This window comes from Pan paniscus, chromosome 16 (genome assembly GCF_029289425.2).
Source record: "Pan paniscus chromosome 16, NHGRI_mPanPan1-v2.0_pri, whole genome shotgun sequence".
Classification (NCBI taxonomy): domain Eukaryota; kingdom Metazoa; phylum Chordata; class Mammalia; order Primates; family Hominidae; genus Pan; species Pan paniscus.
This window is the reverse complement of record NC_073265.2, coordinates 30107482-30121994: the sequence shown is the minus strand read 5'-3', so window position 1 is coordinate 30121994 and position 14513 is coordinate 30107482. Positions and strand designations below refer to the sequence as shown.

At 50.7% G+C, this 14513-nt stretch overlaps 1 protein-coding gene across 1 annotated transcript; it reads left to right on the top strand.

The window, feature by feature from the left end:
* The first annotated feature begins 2427 nt into the window (after window positions 1-2427).
* RHOV (ras homolog family member V) lies at window positions 2428-7076 on the top strand. The gene is made up of 3 exons (XM_003826601.6): window positions 2428-5325; window positions 5515-5573; window positions 5756-7076. Exons 1-3 carry the CDS (start codon window positions 5118-5120, stop codon window positions 6197-6199), a joined length of 711 nt encoding a protein of 236 aa, XP_003826649.1. The 5' UTR covers window positions 2428-5117; the 3' UTR covers window positions 6200-7076.
* Window positions 7077-14513: the final 7437 nt, after the last annotated feature.

Sequence of the window (14513 nt, the reverse complement as noted above, 5' to 3'; positions counted from 1 at the left end):
TTTTTTGCCTTTTTTTTGCGGTGGGGGGATAGGGGGTGCAGAATCTCACTCTGTCACACAGGCTGGAGTGCAGTGGCTCACTGCAGCCTCAACCTCACAGGCTCAGGTGATCCTCCCACCTCAGCCTCCTGAGTAGCTGGGACTTACAGGTGCATGCCACCATGCCCCATTAATTTTTTTTTTTTTTGAGACTGGGTTTTGCCATGTTGTCCAGGCTGGTCTTGAAATCCTGGGTTCAAGCAATCCTCCTGCCTTGGCCTCTCAAAGTGCTGAGATTGAAGGAATGAGCCACCAGGCCCGTCATGTCTCACTTATTTATGTATTTAATTATTTATTTATATTGGTATAGACTTGTATATTTCCTGCCCCAGTCCTATAATCTGCTATTTCTCCATGGAGAATGTCAGAGCCAAATTTTAATCCTAGCAAATGTGTGTCTAGCTGGAAGTTGGGGCAGAAGATCTGGCAGGCAGCAGGAATAAGACCCAGCCTACCCTTAGGAGGGGAGTTTCCCAGCAGTAGCAGCCAGAATTGCAAACTTCCCCAGCAAGTCCTTCTCTGAGAAACAGGTGACTCATCAGCACCCTAAGTTGTTTCCTCCCTCCCCCTCTTGCTGACAAAACTGTCCCTAAACCAGCTCAGACAGAGGGATCTAGGTTGGAAAGTGTCCCCACCTAACCGGCCAGAAAATAATGACCTGTCTCAGGCCACATCAGGGCTTTTACCTGCGCCCAAGCAGACATCTCCCCCAATTTGTGTATTTACACCCCTCCTGCCTGCAGAAAGGATGAAACAGGATTACCCTCAAATTTACAGCTATAATTAAACTATTATTAAAATCCAGGTAAAAAAACAAGAGCACTGCAAAGAAGAGTGTGTGTGTGTGTGTGTGTGTGTGTGTGTGCACGTGTGTAGTAATTCTGTCCCAGACACCTGGGCTGGGGCAGCTTCCCTGGGATCCCTGAATCACAGATTGCTAGCACCAGAAAGGCTTTCAGAGATAAACATGCTTCACCTGTCATTTTATAGGACTGAGACAGATGAAGTGATTTGGTAGGCATCACACAGCTAGTGAGCTGAAGAACTGGGAACACTGGGACAGGTCTCCTGATGTCCAGGTCTTTTAAAATGCCACTCCTTTCCCAGGAGAGCAAATACAACAGCTTTTGGGCTTTCTAGAGGAATACAAAGGCAGGACAACAGGTAAGGCCTCTTTCACTTGCTAGATGAATAAACTTATGTGGATGTGTCTGAGAAGTTTTTGAGACTTGGGGCTACAATTAGGGATTATTAGCATCCCCAGACATTCAGAGGTATGGCATGTAGGATGAAGGCATTGGCATGTAGAAGTGGTTACAGGGGCTCCTACGATTTCCCCATCCCCATAGTCGAGATTTTAATGATTAAGTCATCTTTCTAGCTGTAGTCCTCTCCTTTGGGCTCAAAAAGAGAAAACAAGAAATCTCAGCACTTTGGGAGGCCAAGGAAGGTGGATTGCTTAAGCTCAGGAGTTCAAGACCAGCCAGGCCAACATGGTGAAACCCTGTCTCTACCAAAAATATAAAAATTAGCCAGGCATGGTGTCATGCACCTGTAGTCCCAGCTACTTGGGAGGCTGAGGCAGGAGAATCGCTTGAACCTGGGAGGTGAAGGTTGCAGTGAGCTGAGGTTGAATCTGTTGATCTGGGCCACAGAGCGAGACCCTGGCAAAAAAAAAAAAAAAAGAAAAAAGAAAAAGAAAAGAAAAATCAGGGAACCTGTCACTTTTTCTAAGAGATGTAAAGATTTGGTTTGGATTTATGGCTTTTTTTTTTTAGACCGAGTCTCGCTCTATCACCCAGGCTGGAGTGCAGTGGCACGATCTCGGCTCATTTGCAACCTCTGCCTCCCAGGTTCAAGCAATTCTTGTGCCTCAGCCTCCCAAGTAGCTGGGATTACAGGCACCACCACCACGCCCGGCTAATTTTTGTATTTTTAGTAGAGACGGGGTTTCACCATGTTGGCCAGGCTGGTCTCGAACTCCTGACCTCAAGTGATCCACCCACCTCAGCCTCCCAAAGTGCTGGGATTACAGGTGTGAGCCACCGCACCTGGACGGATTTATGGCTTTTATACTACCAGCTCTTGGAGAAATAGAATTATCTCTTTTAATATTCACTGCCCCTCCCTCTCCCAACATTCTCCTTTCCCAAAACTCGTGAATGGCTGACTCCCTGAAGGTGACGGTGTTTTCTGTGATCTTTGCATAGGCTGAGATGAAAGGGTCAGAGATCAGAGAAAGGATTCTGGGCCTGGTGTCACTTGGTGTGGTTGCAATAAAGAGACAAAATTAGCATCAGGCTACTCTTCACTTGCTCTCCAGGTGACCTTCCTAGGGCTACCTGGGAGATATTGTCTCAGTCTGCAAACTCCTTCTAGGGCAAGGGCAGTGGGTGGCCCAGAACAGCATCTGCAGATAGGTAATTATTATGTGCTTTTGATGATGATGAGATAATATTAGGTATTTGGAGATTTATAAAATATTCAAATGGGAAATTGTCCTTGAAGATCCTCCCCAGCTAGCTTCTCAGCACCCTGAGTTCCTTTAGCTGAGGGAAGTGAAAGTGTTCACAGCTTGCCTTCAGGCTGAGTCTAGAGAAAGCTCCCCTCTGAAAAGGAGTACAGTACATTCCTGCCTGCTGTATTCACACTTGTGTTTCTCTGCCTCTCTCATGATCTGTATACAGCTGAGCCTTGAACAACATGGGTGTGAACTGTACAGGTCCATTTTAGGCAGAATTTTTTCAATAAAAGTTACACTGAGGGCCATGTGTGGTGGGTCATGCCTTTAATCCCAGCACTTTGGGAGGCTGAGGCCTGAGGATCGCTTGAAGCCAGGAGTTGAAGACCAGCCTGGGCAAAAAAGCAAGACTGTCTCTACAAAAAAAAAAATTAAAAAAATGTAGCCTGGCCTGGGGGTGCATGCCTGTAATCCCAGCTACTTGGAAGGCTGGGGCGGGATTGCTTGAGGCCAGGAGTTTGGACGCTGCAGTGAGCTATGCTCGCGTCATTGCACTCCAGACTGTGCAACAGATCAAGACCACATCTCTAAAAATAGATAAAAGTTATACCAAGTGTGCCTGCCTTTCCTGCCTCCCCTTCCACCTTCTCCACCTCTGCCACCCCTGAGGCAGCAAGACCAACTCCTTTTCCTCCTTCTCCTCAGCCTACCCAACTGGAGACCACAAGGGTGCAGACCTTTACGATGATTCTAACTTTCTGATACAGGTCAGAAGAAAAAAGTTTGAAAATATGATAAGCCTCCTGGGCGTGGTGGCTCATACCTGTAATCCTAGCACTTTGGGAGGCCGAGGCAGATGGATCACCTGAGGTCAAGAGTTCAAGACCAGCCTGGCCAACATGGTGAAACCTCGTCTCCACTAAAAATACAAAAATTAGCTGAGATTACAGGTGTGAGCCACCTCGCCCGGCCTTTTTTATTTTTTTATTTTTATTTTTTTTGAGATGGCGTCTTGCTGCGTCTCCCAGATTGGAGTACGGTGGCGCAATCTCGGCCCACTCAAGCTCCGCCTCCTGGGTTCACGCCATTCTCCTGCCTCAGCCTCCCGAGTAGCTGGGACTACAGGCGCCCACCACCATGCCCGGCTAATTTTCTGTATTTTTAGTAGAGACGGGGTTTCACCGTGTTAGCCAGGATGGTCTGGATCTCCTGACCTCGTGATGTGATCTGCCCGCCTCAGCCTCCCAAAATGCTGGGATTACAGGTGTGAGCCACTGCGCCCAGCCTATTTTTTATTTATTTATTTATTTATTTATTTATTTATTTATTTATTTTTGAGACAAAGTCTGGCTCTGTTGCCCAGGCTGGAGTGCAATGGCATGATCTCAGCTCACTGCAACCTCCACCTCCCAGGTTCAAGCCATCCTCCCACCTCAGCCTCTGAGTAGCTGGGACTACAGATGCACACCACCATGCTTGGCTACTTTTTTTGGGGGGGGGGGGTTTGTTTTTGTTTTTTAAGAGAGAGTCTTGCTCTGTCACCCAGGCTGGAGTGGAGTGGCCTAATCTTGGCTCACTGCAACCTCCACCTGCCAGGTCCAAGTGATTCTCCTGCCTCAGCCTCCTGAGTAGCTAGGATTACTGGCACCCGCCACCACACCTGGCTAATTTTTTGTATTTTTAGTAGAGACGGGGTTTCACCATGTTGGCCAGGCTGGTCTCGAACTCCTGACCTCAGGTGATCCACCCACCTCGGCCTCCAAAAGTGCTGGGATTACAGGCGTGAGCCACGGAGCCCAGCAACAGCAGGCTATTAATAGTTAAATTTTGGGGTAGTCAAAAGTTATATAGGGATTTTCGGCTGACTGCACAGGGTTTCTCGCCCATAATTCCCACCTTGTTCAGGGGTCAACAGGTTTCTTGTTTGTTTGTTTGTTTGTTTGTTTTTAGGATCTGTCACACAGGCTGAAGTGCAATGGCACTATTATAGCTCACTGTAACCTTGAACTCCTGGGGTCAAGTGATCCTCCTGGCTTAGCCTCCCAGAACGCTGGGATTACAGGCATGAGCCACTGCTCCCAGCCTCAATATTTAAAAAAGTAATTCTTTCATTAATAAAATTACCCAACTTTTTAATACTCATGCAAACATATGCATAGAGTTTTTTCTTGTAAGTTGAACAAGGTTTAATTTGCACATTTGTTTAACCTGAACATACTGTATTATATGTTCTGCAACTTGCTTCTTCCTCCTAACAATAAATCATGGATGTCTGTCTCTTCTTGGTATTCTCATTTGACGATTCTTTGTCCTTGTACCTGCGTGACTCTTGGAGCTCCAGCTTTCTGCCTGCCTTTCCTCCTCCCAGGATTTTCCTTCTCCTCGCCTGGCCTCGCAGGGTGCCTGGCCGCGGGAGATCTTCGCCGGTGGGTGGGGTCCGGGGCCGCCTGAAACATGTAGATGAGATGGGCGGGGCCCTACACAAACCCGCTGGTAGCGCTGGGCCGACTCGCCCAGCCTGGACCCACTCAGTCAGAGGCAGCCAGCGGGACCTGCTTCACCGAGCGCAGCGAAGCCGAGACCCGGGCTGGCCCCTCTGCTGCCCCCGGAGCGGGCCATGCCGCCGCGGGAGCTGAGCGAGGCCGAGCCGCCCCCGCTCCGGGCCCCGACCCCTCCCCCGCGGCGGCGTAGCGCGCCCCCAGAGCTGGGCATCAAGTGCGTGCTGGTGGGCGACGGCGCCGTGGGCAAGAGCAGCCTCATCGTCAGTTACACCTGCAACGGGTACCCCGCGCGCTACCGGCCCACTGCGCTGGACACCTTCTCTGGTACGTACGTTCAATCGCCCGTGCGGCCGCGTGGCTGCGGCGGGGCTGTGCACCGGGGAGCTGGGGCGGGCGTCTCTGCGGGAGGGCGCAGAGGACCCCGGGGAGGAGACTGGAGCAGGCCCCGAGGTGGCGCTGGTGCGGCCCAGGACGCCCTTCCTAACTCAGGCTCTCCCCGCCCCGCCCCTGCAGTGCAAGTCCTGGTGGATGGAGCTCCGGTGCGCATTGAGCTCTGGGACACAGCGGGACAGGTGAGAAGCTGGGCGCGGCCTCTACTGGTCTGCGGGGAGGTGGGCTGGAGGCTGGGAGGACCCCATATGGAGCAAATGGAGAAAGCCTTGGGCTCTTGGAATCTCAGGTTTCCAGCCCCGGGTGAGAAATGGATTCCATATGGCGGGGGGCTAATCCTTACCACCTGGCCTTCCCACCCCAGGAGGATTTTGACCGACTTCGTTCCCTTTGCTACCCGGATACCGATGTCTTCCTGGCGTGCTTCAGCGTGGTGCAGCCCAGCTCCTTTCAAAACATCACAGAGAAATGGCTGCCCGAGATCCGCACGCACAACCCCCAGGCGCCTGTGCTGCTGGTGGGCACCCAGGCCGACCTGAGGGACGATGTCAACGTACTAATTCAGCTGGACCAGGGGGGCCGGGAGGGCCCCGTGCCCCAACCCCAGGCTCAGGGTCTGGCCGAGAAGATCCGAGCCTGCTGCTACCTTGAGTGCTCAGCCTTGACGCAGAAGAACTTGAAGGAAGTATTTGACTCGGCTATTCTTAGTGCCATTGAGCACAAAGCCCGGCTGGAGAAGAAACTGAATGCCAAAGGTGTGCGCACCCTCTCCCGCTGCCGCTGGAAGAAGTTCTTCTGCTTCGTTTGAGCAGCTGTGGCTGCATAGCAAGTAGTAGGCAGGAGGCCAAAGACTTCTGAGACCTGGGGCACCCGGGCCTTTGCGGCAGCTACTGGCAGGGCCTGGCCACCTCATAGGACTCAGTTCCCTTCTGAACACTCGGGGGACATGGGCCTCTAACTGACCACTCTGATATGCCTGGGTGAGCCTAGGAGGGAAGGCTCTGATTTGGATTTCTCCAGTCAAAGCTCACAGAAAAAAACCTGGCACTTTGATTTTCATGGGATGGTCCTAACAGGGTCAGTCACCTCCGAGCAGTTTGGGATCCCAGTTTCTTGTCCTGGGCCCTCAGGTCAGCCTGGCTGAGTTAGGACCCTTCCTTGGCACAGGGGTGAGAAAGAGCTTGGGGAACGCTTGGCATTATGGAGGGCTGGAAGGGGTTCAACCCCGATTTGGAGAGAAGTTTGGGATGGAGTGGGCGAGAGATTGAGAGAGCGAGCAGGAAAAGAGGTCTTGGAGCCTGGGACTGATGGTGGATAAGGGCTGGGCCTGGAAAGAAGATGACGAGGAGGAGGAGAGAGGGAAGTGGGGTGGATGAGGAGCAGGCTGACACCTGGGCTGCCCTCAATCCCCAAGGCCAGGGAGGGCGGGGCTGGCCCCTGGGAAGAACTGGGTCTCTGGGCTCCCTAGGCACTGCCCAAACTGGCTGAGCCAGGAGTGGGGCAGGAAGTGAGAGTCAAGGCCCAGCAAAAGGAGGGGGAGGAGCTGCAAATTAGAACCTGAAGGAGGACCGGGTTGGGGATCATCCCTTTCCTCAAGGTCACACAGCCTAGAAGCTAGAGCAGTGCAGAGTCTGCAAATAAAACCTTAAGTCTGTGAAGCCGTGCGTTGTCTCTGTCATTTCCTGGAGCCCACTCCTCCCTCAGAACCCTCCTCAAGGCCTAACTGCCTGGCTAGAGACAGACTGGGGACCAAAGGACTGAGGCTAGATTGAAAGGTGGGGGCTGGACTGGGGGTGGGGGCAGTGTAATGGGAACTGGACTGTGGGGGTAGGTGTGGAGCTCCCCGTTTGGGGCTCAGCTGGTTCCCAGGAGAGCTAGCGTGGGAAGCGGCCTGGAAACGGGTTTCCCCAGGTGTCAGCGCCAGAGCTGGTTTCCCATGACCTCACCTGGTGGGTGGAGCCCCTCCCCTCCACCCCTCCTTTCTAGAGCACCATGCTCAGCACTGGAGCTCAAGGTCAGTCCCCAGCCTTCTAACTTTTCTGCTGTGTTCCTTCTGGCAGTTCACAGGGCCCTGGGGCTCAGGTTAGGGGACCATCCCCCCCTCCGACCTCTATTCACAGCCTGAACATAAAGGGAACCCATACAGCCTAAACCTCAATCACTGGCCAAAGTTCTTAGACTTGGGTTGGACCCAGTCTTCAGCCTTGGCACCTAAGGAGCTAGCGAAGGTCAGGGTGCTGCTTGTGAACAATTTAAATAGAGGTTTATCCCCAAGTATCCTGTGCAAGAGCGAGTTCATTGGGAGAGGACTTGGAGAGGAGCAGGGATCTGGAGAACATTCCCTCATGTTGGAGCTTGAAGGGACTTTGAAGGACACCCAGGGAGAAAATGAAACAAAACAAAACTTACTTTACCATAAGGAGACTGGGGACCAGACAGAAAAGGTAATAGCTTAAATGATATGTATCACCCAGTGACTGTAAGAGCACTTTGCAAACTCTAGAGTTGGGTACAGGGGTATGTGTTACTCTGGCAGAGGAATTTCTTTCTTTCTTTTTTTTTTCTTTTGAGGTAGAGTCTCGCTCTGTCACCCAGGCTGGAGTGCAGTGGCGTGATCTCGGCTCAGTGCAACCTCTGCCTCTTGGGTTCAAGCAAGTCTCCTCCTTCAGCCTCCTGAGTAGCTGGGATTACAGGTGTGCGCCACCATGCCTGGCTCATTTTTGTATTTTTAGTAGAGATGGGGTTTCACCATGTTGGTCAGGCTGGTCTCGAACTCATGACCTTGTGATCTGCCTGCCTCAGCCTCCCAAAGTTCTGGGATTACAGGCGTGAGCCACTGGGCTCAGCTGGGAGAGGAATTTCTGAGGCACACCTGGCACACCTGCTAGGCAGCTGCTGGGTCAGATGAGCACTCATGCCCTGGCCCAGCCCACCTCTGAGCCCATCTCCCTCTGCAGGAAGCTACAGCTGTGTGTGTGTGTGTGTGTGTGTGTGTGTGTGTGTGTGTGTGTGTGTGTGTGTGTGTCTGTCTCTGTGTCTGTGTGTGTGAAAGAGCATGGCTGAGGGACAGAAATCCCAGCCAAGTGAAACTTCAGATAATCCCCAAGTTTAGTTTTAGCCAAGACTGTCCACTTCCTGCCCCACCAGGGCCTGTCCCCAGAGCTCCAGCCAACTGGAGCTCCTTCTGTTCCCTTTACCCTTCAGGTGGAGGTGCTGAGGGTCTCGCACCCCAGCAGCATGGTCTGTTGTTACCTCAACCCAGCCTGACACACTCCCCTCTGGGGCAGAAACCTGGGTTCAAGTTCAGACTCTGACACCAACCATGACCTTAGGCAAATAATTTCCCTTCTCTATGCCTCAGTCTTCATTTGAAAAATGAAGGACTCAGGACTCAGACTGGGTTTGAGGTTCTTAAACTTGTTCTGAGGGGCCTTGGATGTGCCTTGGGGTGGGGATCATCCCCCGCAAGGGGGTTATCCTTGTACCCGCCCCCACCTCCAACTTCTTCCCTAATTCTCTCTTGTGGTACTAGTATATCCATGTCACCCAAATTGAAACCTCGGTCACCATGCCTCCTCTCTTGCTGGGTCTCCGAGTCTGGTCAGGACCTCTGTCACCCACACCCCAAGGTCCCTGCCACTGCAGCTCCCCACTCCAATCTGTCCCGTGCTGCTGTGTTCACTCTGGCATCCCCCAACTCAAGGCTCAAGACTGTTACTGGCTCTCACTGTTGATGATGAACTTCCAGCTCCTCATTTCAGCATTCAAGGCCCTCTCAAATCTGACAGCACCCTGGACCAGGCCAGCTCGCTCCAGTGATCCCCAGCTATTTCCGACTTCCTGACTCCCAGTCTTGGCTTGTGCCAGATCCCCTAGTTTGGAAAGAGCTCCCTGTCACCTCCCAGATGCCCCATTTCTCCTCATGATAACCAGTTTTCAATACCTCCCTCCTCCAGAACAGATGCTTACCTGTATCAGTGTCTTCACTGCTCCCTTGGCACACTGAGCGTTCTGTGACTGACTCAGCCTGCATCTTCCCAGCTAAATGGAGAGAGAGAGCCACGTTTAAGTTCCTTTTGCTCCCACAAGGTCTGGGGCTCAGGCAATGTTTGCTGCTGACCCTGAAATGCTTAGGAATAAAAAGCCAGCCAGTGAGCCCTGGAGAGGCTGGGAGGATTAAGTTTAGCTCCAGATTTGGAGCTTGAAGACTGAGGCCTAATGTCAACAGCTTGCTGGAAAGGACCTCTAAGGCTCTGGCCCCAAGCCTGTGCAGGACAAGAGGGATTCACTTCTGCTTCCGAATCCACCGGTTCTCTTTGGTTCTGTCTCTTTCTCTAGAATATGGTACCTACTTTTCTGGGGTAGTTTTTTTGTTTTTATCTCTCTGACTGTTTCCTTGGCCTCTTTTCCCTTTTCTCTGCTCTTTCAAATTATATTTAAAGGAATATTTATTATATGAATTGGATAAAATTATATGTTTCTTACATATACATTCTTACATAAGTCCTTATCAATATAAATTGCTTTTAATGTCTGTGTAACCCTTAGTTGATTTTTTTCAATTTTTTCTTTCTTTCTGGTTTTTTTTTTTTTTTTTTTTTGAGACGGAGTCTGGCTCTGTGGCCCAGGCTGGAGTGCAGTGGCGCCATCTCGGCTCACTGCAAGCTCCACCTCCTGGGTTCACACCATTCTCCTGCCTCAGCCTCCCGAGTAGCTGGGACTACAGGTGCCCACCACCACGCCTGGCTAATTTTTTATATTTTTAGTAGAGACAGCGTTTCACCGTGTTAGCCAGGATGGTCTCGATCTCCCGATCTCGTGATCTGCCCACCTCAGCCTCCCGAAGTGCTGGGATTACAGGCGTGAGCCACTGCACCCAGCTCTCTTTTTTTTTGGAGATGGAGTCTCACTCTGTCACCCAGGCTGGAGTACAGTGGCACAATCTTGGCTCACTGCAGCCTCCGCCTCCTGGGTTCAAGCAATTCTCCTGCCTCAGCCTCCCAAGTACCTTGGATTACAGGCATCCACCACCACATCCAGCTAATTTTTTTTTTTTTTTTTTTTTTTTTTTGAGACAGAGTCTCACTCTGTCGCCCAGGCTGGAGTACAGTGGCATGATCTCGGCTCACTGCAACCTCCGCCTCCCAGGTTCAAGTGAGTCTCCTACCTCAGCCTCCCAGGTAGCTGGGATTACAGGCGTACACCACCAGGCCCAGCTCATTTTTGTATTTTTAGTAGAGACAGAGTTTCACCACGTTGGCCAGGCTGATCTCGAACTCCTGACCTCAAGTGATCCGCCCACTTCACCTTCCCAAAGTGCTGGGATTACAGGTGTGAGCAATGGCGCCCAGCCGTTTTCCATTTTTTTGAGGCAGGGTCTTGCACTGTCATCCAGGCTACAGTGCAGTGGTGTGATCATGGCTCACTGCAGCCTTGAACTCCTAGGCTCAAGCAATGCTTCTGTCTCAGTCTCCCAAGTAGCTAGAACTATAGACATGCACTACCATTAGGTACACACCTAATTCAACAGGTTTTTTTTTTGTAGAGATGGGGTGTAGTTATGTTGTTCAGATTAGTCTCTAATTCCTGAGCTCAGGTGATCCTTCTGCTTTGGCCTCCCAGATTGCTGGGATTACAGGTGTGAGCCACCTCACCTGGCTAGATTTTTTAAAAATAATGTCTTTTTTTCCATAATAAATACTTATAAAAATTAGAAAATCCAAAGATTTAGAAGATTAAAAAATCTTAAAAAGTATTCTAGGCCGGATGCAGTGGCTTATGCCTGTAATCCCAGCACTTTGGGAGGCCGAGGCAGGCAGATCACGAGGTCAGGAGATCGAGACCAGCCTGGCCAACATGGTGAAACCTCGTCTTTACTAAAAATACAAAAATTAGCTGGGCATGGTGGCGTGTACCTGTTATCCCAGCTACTTGGGAGGCTGAGGCAGGAGAATTGCTTGAACCCAGGAGGCGGAGGTTGCAGTGAGCCGAGGTCACGCCACTGCACTCCAGCCTGGCGACAGAGCAAGACTGCCTCAAAGAAAAAAAAAGTATTCTAAAGTCTTAACTCCCAAAGACAATCAATAATAATATTTGGGTGTAATTCCTTCCAATCTTTTCTTCTATTCATCTTTTTTTTTTTTTTTTGAGACAGTCTTGCTCTGTCACCCAGGCTGGTGTGCAATGGCGCGATCTCAGCTCACTGCAACCTCTGCCTCCCTGGTTCAAGTGATTCTCCTGCCTCAGCCTCTTGAGTAGCTGGGACTACAGGCATGCGGCACCATGTCCAGCTAATTTTTGTATTTTTAGTAGAGACAGGGATTCACCATGTTGGGCAGACTGGTCTCAAACTCCTGACCTCAGATGATCCACCCGTCTCAGCCTCCCAAAGTGCTGGGATTACAGGTGTAGGCCATCGCTCCTGGCCCTATGCATATTTCTTTACACACTTTTTGTGATTATGCTGTATAGACAATTTTCTTTAATTTAAAAACTTAACTCTCTTTTCATGTTATAAACTGTGACCATGAGGCTGTAACTGTATGTGTATGTTTCCTTACTGTTCCACTCTGACCTGAATACCTTTAAGTAGATCCCCATCTGGGGGCATGTAGGTTATTTACCTTTAAGCTTTTTTTTCTCTATTATAAATGACACTACATCTACAATTGATTGTTTTATCCACCATGGCTCATTGACTGTCTACAGAAAAACAGTTCTTCATCTTTGGCTTGGAGACTGGGTCTCCATATAATCCTGAGTGGAACTGATGAGGATGTTTGGGTTTCTATGTCTATGACTCTGTGTGGGGGTCTCTTTCTGTTGGAACATGAGAGTAGCAGATTGTGGGGTGTTCAATAAATACCAAATCCTGACAAGGTATGTATATATTTGTGTTCATGTACCTTTCCCTGTGTCCCTGGTTTTGCTCTTGTATATTTAAAGTGGGTGTTGTCTTTGTGGAAAAACTCTAAATACAGAAATTCCATATATGTGCAAGTCTGTGTATCTACATCTATAAATACAGTGTGTACCTTTGCGCAAGATGTGTATATGCCTGTGTATCCATGTCACACGTGTCATTAGAAATGTGTATTATAAGGCCAAGCATGGTGGCTCACGCCTGTAATCCCAGCACTTCGGGAGGCTAAGGTGGGTGGATCACCTGAGGTCAGGAGTTCGAGACCAGCCTGACCAATATAGTGAAACCCCGTCTCTATTAAAAATACAAAAATTAGCTGAGCATGGTGGTGCATGCCTGTAATCCCAGCTACTTGGGAGGCTGAGGCAGGAGAATCACTTGAACCCAGGAGGCGGAGGTTGCAGTGAGCCAAGATTTCGCCTAGGCGATAGAGCAAGACTCCATCTCAAAAAAAAAAAAAAGTGTGTATTATACAGAACCTTATATGTGGATCTATGCCTGTGTGTATACAGCTAGGCTGGACCTCATTTCTTGGGGCAGTGTGTCTGCATCTGTGTGTACCTATGCTCATCTCTGTGTGGATCTCTGTGTGCATGTTTGTGCTGGGTGTGCACGCTGGGACTGGGCTGGTGTGTGAGTGTGTGCACACCTGAAGGAGCTGTGGCCTTGCTTTCTCCCTGGAAGCAGAGTCGTGCCCAGGGCAGAGGTGACGCACCTTCCCTGAGCTCCCCATTCTCCTGGGAACGAGCTACAGAGAGACCGAGAGCAGACTGCGTCAGGAGCACCAGCCCCTTCTGTAACCAGCCCAGGCCTCAGGCAGTAACTGCGGTTCTCACAGGTCAGACCTGCCCACTGTGTTTCAGCTGCCAGGAAACCCTGTTCCCAGCGCCCTCCTTGGGCCTGGGCCAGATCCCCAGTGAGCAGAACTCAGCAGAGGGGCCACATTAGTCACCCTGTGGCAAGAGCAGGGAGTAACTTCCTGGACCTGGGCACTACTGCCTCTGCATGCAGTAATGCAGAGGCTGCCTCCCATCCTCCACTCTGATACATCCTTACAACTGAACTCCAAGATGGCCCAGACAGCGGCTTTTTGTTTTCTTTTCTTTTTTTTTTTTTTGAGACGAAGTCTCGCTCTGTTGCCCAGGCTGGAGTGCAATGGTGTGATCTCAGCTCACTGCAACCTCTGTCCCCCGGGTTCAAGCAATTCTCCTGCCTCATCTTCCTGAGTAGCTGGGATTACAGGCATGTGCCACCACGCCTGGCTAATTTTTGTATTTTTAGTAGAGATGGGATTTTGCCATGTTGGCCAGGCTGGTCTCGAACTCTTGACCTCAGGTGATCCATCCACCTCGGCCTCCCAAAATGCAGGGATTACAGATGTGAGCCACTGCTCCCGGACCTTTTGTTTTGAGACAGGGTCTCACTCTGACGTACAGGCTGGAGTGCAGTGGTATGATTATAGCTCACTGCAGCCTTGACTTCCTGAGCTCAGAGGATTCTCTCACCTCATCCTCCCGAGTAGCTGGGACTACAGGTGTGCGCCACCATGCCCAGTTGATTTTTGTAGTTTTTGTAGAGATGGGGTTTCACTATGTTGTCTGGGCTGGTCTCGAACTCCTGAGCTCAAGTGATCTGCCCGCCTGAGCCTCCCAAAGTGTTGGGATTATAAGTGTGAGCCACCATGCCCGGCCCACATGGCTTTTATTAGCACCAGTTTTCAGATGAGGGGATAGACCAAGCATGATGACCAAGGTTAAGGCAGAGCTGGGCCTTGGTCCCAGGTTTCCGGACACTGGGTCTAGGCCTCTTCCCGGCGTTCCATATGGGGGTTCTGCTCCCCAGAAATGGTTCCCTTAGAGGGCAACAGTGGGAGGCATGATTTCTGGGATTCACTAGGTTGTCCTAGGCTGGGGAGTGAGGGAGCAGGAGGCAGGACAGGTGTCAGCACTGAACCGGCCTGCCCTCTTACTGGAATGTTCTCAAGACTTGCTCCATGAGCAGAGGCTTAAAGTGTTGGTCCCATAACTGGGATGACCATGGAATTCACTGTCATACTCAATGATTTTGTGACTGAACAGGAGCTCTATTAATAACGTGGGTTATGGTCACCCTACCTGTAACGCCTCTGGAAGTGAGATTCAGTCATTGTCACCAGCTCCATGGTCTCCTTGACCCTCACCTGTGCCAGTGTCCCTCTCCT